Raw genomic sequence first — 8,141 nt, 5'->3', positions numbered from 1 at the left:
ATATAGTTCCTTGAAATATACTTAGATGACTTGATATTCTATTTCATAGATACTTTCTTATCCATGTTCATTGCTACTCTATTCACAACAAAAATGGTCTACAGCTGTCTAATGGATAATGAAATAGTGGTACTTATACACTATGTGATAATCTTCCAAGGAAAAGGAAAATGAATTCATGACATTTGCAGGTAAATGACATGCACTACAAAAGATCCTACTGGGTGAGGTGACCCAGATCTAAAAAGACAAATGTGGCATGTTAGGTCTCTTCTGTTATTCCGAGCTCCAAATCTTCAGATAAAAGTTAGGACTCAAATGTGACCATTCAAACTCATATGCATGTAACAACATTTAGTGAAGAAAGAGTCCACAAAATTGAAATAGATGAAGGAGCTACATATTAGAGAGTCTAGAGACAAGAAAGGGGAGTGCAGAATGATGTTATTATGGAATAATCTCAAAAACTGAAAGAAATAGAGACAATAACAGGATATAATCTAAAGAAAGTGTCATAAATTACAGACTAACTCTTTGTAGTGGTGTAGTCAGAAACCGTGGGTTGTCAAACAAAATTACCAAAGTGCTAACTGTAGGTTATTTGATGTGTTATAGAGAGAAGCCCCAGAGGAGAAACAAGAACTGCAGAGTCCTGGTATTCTTCTTGGGGGTTCCTAGAAATGGATGACAAGATACTATGGCTAAGCACAACAAAGACCTTGGTTTTGATGTGTAAAGAATTCAACTGTGTGGGCCGGGTCATCACTTTAGGAAATGTAAAGCATTATTTTCAGCTTGAATGAAGAGTTCCTTTGCACATTTATAAAATTTCTCTGAGTACATTATAGGCTGATTCACTTGATTGTGTTAATTTTAATCAATGTTGCTTGTTTTATGACCAGTGGACATCTAGCAGCATTTTCCTATTTTTCACACAGTTAAGCTTTGATGATAGCTCTTGTAGCTCTGTACCATGGTAGTTGAATTTAATGTACTGGGAGGCTATAGTAGTCAATGTATGGAAAGACTTAAAAGTAGCACAAGACGTATCAACATCCTCATAGGAAATCCTGCAAATGTTTTAAAATCTTTTCTTCTAAGAGTGTGGTTACTCTGGCTCATATATCCCAGGCCACAGTTTAAATTCAGTTAACTGCACAGTATTATGCTTAGATTCAGAATGTATTTTAAAATGCATGTCATGTTGGTTAAATGAGTCATATAAGACATATGCATTGTGACCTTTACCCGCCAGTATAGTTCTGGAGGCAAAACCATTCCTTAATGTTCTCACAGGGATAGTCCTTTCTTTCTGACAGGATGTTCAATTAATCATCCCAACATAACCTGACCTTAAGGCTAGTCTTCTTAGTTTAGGGATATGATATCATACACCATTCAGCAGGGCCAAAGAGGAAATACCAGACGGATGTAGGTTGCTGTGGTGCAGCACCATTGGTTGATTCCATGAAACTCCCTCTAACTAGCTGTATAAAAATCTTTGTCAGTTCAGTTCCTTCACATCCACTGACCTACTTTGAGCTTCTGCAGAAGACCAAAGACAGGTGCCACCATGGTAAAGTTTCTGCTGCTGGCTTTGGCATTCGGACTGGCTCATGCTCATGCGGAGGTAAATTCATTTGGTCTGTGCCTATGTCTGAGTTTCCTCAATAGCATATTTCTGTGGATGTGATGTGTCATTGAGTTAGTCCTTGCAAGTCTGTATTCTTGAAATAAGCTTTCTGACCTTTACTGAGATATGCTTTTCCAATCATATTTCTCTAGGATGAAACAAATGAAATAAGCAAACAATAGGTTGAATTTGCAGGCTAAAACATAAGCAGTTTGACAAAGTCTCAAGTCCAAAATGTTGTATTAATCAAGTCATCATACTACCCTGTGTTATTCTACAGCTATAGATACATAATCTTGAACTAATACATAAAATATTATTGATTGGTAGTTTTAGTTAGTTTACATATTTCCAAGGACTGGGATCAGAGATGAGAATACCAAATCATACTTTAATGACCTGTTTTATTTTTCTCCTTTTTTTGCCTTTTTGTTTTTTCAGGTTGATGGAGAATGGGAAACACTTGCCATCGCTGCTGACAATGTTGACAAGATAGAACTGGAAAGACCTCTGAGACTCTACCTTCGTGAACTTACTTGTAATGAGGAATGTAGTGAAATGGGAGTCACATTTTATGTCAAGTAAGTAAATTGTCAACCATGTAAACTGAGCAGACTATTTATGTTTCTCAGCCTTTATGTTGTTAAATTTATAGGGGAATTTTTTTCTTCTGGTCATGAAATCACATCTTTAGCAATGTGATTATATCATTCCATGATGGGGTATCTCTGGACACCACACAGAGATTAGATACTGTCTCCAATTCCATAAGTGTTTATTTAGAAATCCTTATGGCTGAATGATTGTGGTTGAATTTTATTCTCTAATATTAGATGTAGGACATTCTAAGATTCTCATTTGTAGTAAGTAAAAGGTATATGAGCATTTAGGTCAAAGCCATGCATGTTATCTCATCCAATCAATGATGTCATAAAAAAAAGTCCTCCACAAACAGGACAGATAAATCTAATTTATGAATCCCTTTCTCCAAAGCTTTAGGTTTAAAGACTCTCTCTCTGGCATTTGGATGGCTATGTTTAATGAAAGACTACATAACACCATTAGGACTAAAATGCTTAGAACCATTTCTCTCTTGTAGCCACAATTTTATGTTTCAGGATACAAATAAAAGCACTTAAAAACATGCATATAAAATTGTGTTCCCAATATTGTTGGACTAGAACAAGAGAATTAGCATAATGAAAATCATACTCAGTGAATAGCATAGCTTTGATAAGGAAGCCATCAGAGCCTATAGAGCACTTGCCTTAATGGGCACCAATAAAGTCAGTCATCTGTATGATTACAAACAGAATCATCTTATCTAAACAAGAATTAGGAACAGTAAGGTAAGTCCTAATTCTATTCACTGTTCATAGATACTATGACTCTCTGAAGTTCACTATAACATTTGAAGATCTTTAATTGGAATTTAAAAGTTATAAAGAATAAACCATGGATTCTCTGTTTGAATTTTAGTATGAATGGCCAATGCTCAATGACCACAGTCACTGGGTATAAGCAAGCAGATGGCTCCTACAGAACCCAATGTAAGTACAGGATCTAGGAGTTTCCTTTATGAACAAAAGCAATGTGAGTGTGCACATTCATGCTAATACTTCAGCCACACATAGGGACAGACATGAATCTAGAAAAATTTTGGCTTCTCAGAAAGTTATCAATCCTTCCAATGAACTGAGATACACTACTTCATAGTACATTGTAGGTCATCTGAAATTTACATGGAGAAGAACACTATTACCTAAAAATGCAAATAATTCTAACAAGATATCTTCAAATAGTTTTTCTGCATGAAAATTTATTTCTAGTTGATATTCAGTGTTTTTTCTTTCATACAGTGTCTCAGTTTGCTATCAGACAGACCTGCCACTCACTAATAGGCCTCAATGGCTTCAAGCATCTTCTTAAACTTCATGCCTTGGGCTCTCAAGTACTTATATTGAAGACATGATGTGTCATCTTTGATTCATAAATAATTTAAATTAACAGTGCTTTTTCAATATTTCCTTTTCTCATATTTTGGAGAGATCACAACATTTATGTTATTGGATGATAAACTTCAATTTTTAAAAGCAGTTAGAGGGAAATCTATTTAGGAATTTAAGACTGACTCCTTTAATTTTTTAAAAATTGCTAAAGTAATAGTAATACCATTCCACTGAATTATACACACTTTGACTTTTGACTTTTTTTTTCTTTTTTTTTATTTTACAACACCATTCAGTTCAACATAATAGCCACAGATTCCCCTGTTCTCCCCCTCTCGCCCCCCCTCTCCCCAGCCCACCCCCCATTCCCATCTCCTCCAGATCAAGGTCTCCCCCGAGGACCGGGGTCGACCTGGTAGACTCAGTCCAGGCAGGTCCATTCCCCCCCTCCCAGGCCGAGCCAAGTGTCCCTGCATAAGTCCCAGGATTCAAACAGCCAACTCATGCAACGAGCCCAGGACCCGGCACCAATGCACAGCTGCCTCCCAAACAGATCAAGCCAAATGACTATCTCACGCATTCAGGGGGCCTGATCCAGTTGGGGGCCCCTCAGCCTTTGGTTCATAGATCCTGTGCTTCCATTCATTTGGTTATTTGTCCCGGTGCTTTATCCAACCTTGGCTTCAACAATTCTCGCTCATATAAACCCTCTTCTTTCTCACTGCCATAAACCCCATCCAAGGACTGAGGAATCTGAATGCAGACATCCACGGCTGGGCCCCTGGTGGAGCACTGGGAGTCTAATTAGTGAGACTTTTGACTTTTATCTTAAGTGAACAGAAGACACATTCATCTGGCAAGTCTAATGTTTTCCTAACTTAACATGGCTATTAAAATGTAGTCCTGTAATAGAAAATGACCAGATCCTAACTCCTTCAATTATCTCATGAACCACTTTTACCATTTAATAAGTGTCAGTAAGTAGAAATACCATATAAACACAAAGAGAGAGAGAGAGAGAGAGAGAGAGAGAGAGAGAGAGAGAGAGAGAGAGAGAGAGAGAGAGAGAGAGAGAGAGAGAGAGAGAGAGAGAGAGAGAATCAGACTGACAGACAGGCATACACACACAGAAACACACACACAATATGTATGTCTGGTATACTCAAAATGTTCATCTTTACATCTTTTGCATCAATAACCTTACAAGATGATAACTTGTGCATATTACTAATTAGTATCGTCTATTTTTGCACATGTACTCATTTGCTCACCAAGTATTATCATGATGTGACACCAATGTAATACACTTTCAGGAAATTAACAAATGAGCTTTGGGATCTGGTTGAAAGGAAAAGGAATACCCAACAGACTGTTTACACAAGTCTTGACAAAAAAAAATCAGAGAAAAGGAATATGTCTGTACTTAAGATTCACTATCAGGTTTGAAGAGCAGAAATGATTGGTCACCATATTATGATGGGATGGATATCCAAAATAAATGACTACAGAAACACCTTTGCACACATGTGATATTGAATCAGAGATGATTGCTAGAGTCAAGGTCAATACTAATGTTTAGCAAATAGGTGACATTAAATAAAGTAGAAAAATGACTGACACTGAGTTTTTAAATATTTCCATTTTACAGATGAAGGTGACAACAAATATGAACTTGTGCATTTAACACCAAAGCATGCAGTCTTTACCAGTAAGAATGTGGATAGTGCCGGCACAGAAACAAACTTGATTTTTGTTCTTGGTAAGAATGGCAGTGGATTATCTGAAAATGTAACAAAAGTATCACTCTGCAAAAGAGGATTCAGGCAGATTCACCCCCAAATACAGTATCATGGGATTTCTGAATTCCTGTCCACTAAATGACAATCCCATTGTTGTGTGGACCAACTCTTACAATATATGGTAATTCAAGTAGAATGGTCATTGACGACTAGTGACAAGGGGTGAGGCTATTGGAAGATGTTGTCTTCATGTTTCCTCACTAGAAAGAGTAGAGGAAATATTGTTTTCCTAAAGTTCAGACCATTATGAGTATCATTTGATCAAGTGTATATGAAATTAAAACATGAACTCTCGAGTATAGACTCAGGAGAAATGTGAAGGTTCCATTGAGAGGCATTCATGACTCCCTAGTGTTATGTTTTTAAAAGTGGATAGGATTGAGATGTGCGAATTCTCTAGTGGAGAGTTTTTATTTTGATGCATCATAGAACACTAGAAAGTATGTCTTACCACCATTTAGACTTCATTAAATGGAACATGGAGAAATTATTATTGATTGTATTGACCCTCCCAGCATAGATGAATTTGGAGAAGTTGAGATTTTCTGTTGCATACCATGGTGGGACACTAAGGAAGCAATGCAAGTTTTATAGAATTCTACCGAACATGTCTCTGACATTGTCATTCATGCAATGTAGGAAAAGGTGGGCCTTTAAATAAAGAAGAACATGAAAAACTTGTGAAATTTGCTGAGAAACAGAACATTCCACCAGAAAACATTCAGGATGTTCGGGCTACAGGTAACATCAATGAAATATTTTTGGCTATATCATATATATATATATATATATATATATATATATATGTGTGTGTGTGTGTGTGTGTGTGTGTGTGTGTGTGTGTGTGTGGATTGATGTATATTAATAAATATATGTATGCACACATATAGAGTATAACTATATATGTATCTATGCATGTATGCATGTATGTATGTATGTATCTATCTATCTATCTACCTATATATCATCCATGTACTCAGTTAATCCCCTCATTCAGATTGTATCTAGTTATATGCTATCTTTCAATTGTTATTGAAGAAATAGTCATTGGCGAGCTGTTCTTATATTCTTATGATAACATTTCTGTCTCTCCTTACACCATTCATATTCTTTTACAGATACTTGTCCCAAGTAAAGACCTTCTGTAGGTGAGTAGAAACAGAAGCCATGTTTATTCATGTTGATATTTGTATGTATTCGTGCTTATTACATAAAAAATTAGAAGTAAGTATGTGAAAGGAAAACAATGAACTCAAAATTAGACAAAATCAGGACAGAATATTATCTGTCATTAAAAGCTGAAAATCTTAGTGTCAAAAGTGAAGGATAGAATATTTTTATTCATGTGAAGGACTTTTATCTTATTCAGAATTACTAATACATTCATATTGTGTAATATTGGATCAAGAAAAAGTGTCTTGTCATTTGAAAATTCTTAGTTAACTTATGATTATGGAATATTATTTGCCACAGATATGGTACAAGCATGATGATCTTTTCTATGTATTCTTTGAATCCTCTCAATGTCAACTTTCATGTGAGGCCACAGAATATCATTATTTCCTGTACACAGTGCTCCAATGGAATCCAAAGTATAAAGTACTTGTGGTTTCCAGGAAAGGAACTGTTTGTGTATAATCCCTTTTCTATACTCTATATTGTTATATTTAATTTTGTGTTCATGCACTCTCTAGGATGAAATCTTTCCTGCCCTTTCAACTATGTTTTCATATTTGCTTTCATGTTTGCACAGAGGACAACCGGATGACAATTAGGGTCATATCCTCTTGACCACGGAATCAGTATCACATATAAATCACCATTTCTTTCTGAATGAATTGTCCCCACTCCTGTGAAGTCAGCATACCACATACCAAATTCCTGACTTACCTCTCCTTTCCATTCTCATGATCTATGAGCTGTTCCTACTTTTCTGAATGATTAAATAAAGCGTTTCAAGAAGCAAAAAAGACCGTGTGAAAATGATCTCATTCAAAAAGCACATAAGTATCCACTAATCTAATTAAAATAATCATTCTGATGTAACAAATGATATCTGTATTACTGAAACCTATTGTAATACTTGGAAATGTCACAATTACTGGAGCCACTGCAGAACACTGCAGAAGTGAATTTTATGTTGTGCTTCATATTTACTCTTTCATTTGTAAATTTTGATTTGTGGTTGAGTGGTCCTAACAAACTAAAAGGTTTCATATAACAAACTCTTTGTGTTTACCTTTGAGTTCCACATTATTTAAAAGAGAGGATGAAATAAGTTTTCAAAAGTACATCTGAGGAGATTATCTTTTGTTAAGTGACTTCAGTAAGCAAATGAATCTGGATATGCTTTACTAGGGTGCACATGAGTCATTCACATTTGAAGAATAGAGTAAATTCATAAGAAGTATATTCCATAGATATGAAGCCCTACAAATATGCATGTAAATATTACAAATTTCTGTTTGTATTACAATGCTTCCTTAGAATGTAGTTAGCTATCAAGATAGAAAAGGCAGATGAAATTTTTTAAAAGGGCTTGGAACAGGGAAAAAGTAAAGATTTTAGACAGTGTTGCTACATCCAGTCTCCTGAAGTGTAAAGATATAACAGATGCAAATTACATTCAATATTTAACAGCAAAAGATATAAATAAGGAACAATAATATATTTTTGTTGAAAAAAAAACACAGTTATTTAACCTTTCTCTGTGTGGTAAGTTAAACAATGTCACTCTAGAAAACATACTTGAGTAATATT

At 35.5% G+C, this 8,141-nt stretch overlaps 1 protein-coding gene across 1 annotated transcript; it reads left to right on the top strand.

Moving 5' to 3' along the window:
- The first annotated feature begins 1,573 nt into the window (after nt 1–1,573).
- LOC114686657 (odorant-binding protein-like) lies at nt 1,574–7,080 on the top strand. The gene is made up of 6 exons (XM_028861293.1): nt 1,574–1,630; nt 2,075–2,214; nt 3,113–3,183; nt 5,231–5,341; nt 6,021–6,122; nt 7,076–7,080. Exons 1-6 carry the CDS (start codon nt 1,574–1,576, stop codon nt 7,078–7,080), a joined length of 486 nt encoding a protein of 161 aa, XP_028717126.1.
- Nucleotides 7,081–8,141: the final 1,061 nt, after the last annotated feature.

The sequence above is a fragment of the Peromyscus leucopus genome, chromosome X (assembly GCF_004664715.2).
Source record: "Peromyscus leucopus breed LL Stock chromosome X, UCI_PerLeu_2.1, whole genome shotgun sequence".
NCBI lineage: Eukaryota > Metazoa > Chordata > Mammalia > Rodentia > Cricetidae > Peromyscus > Peromyscus leucopus.
Note: the sequence above shows the minus strand (reverse complement) of the source record. Positions and strands in the feature narration are given on the sequence as shown.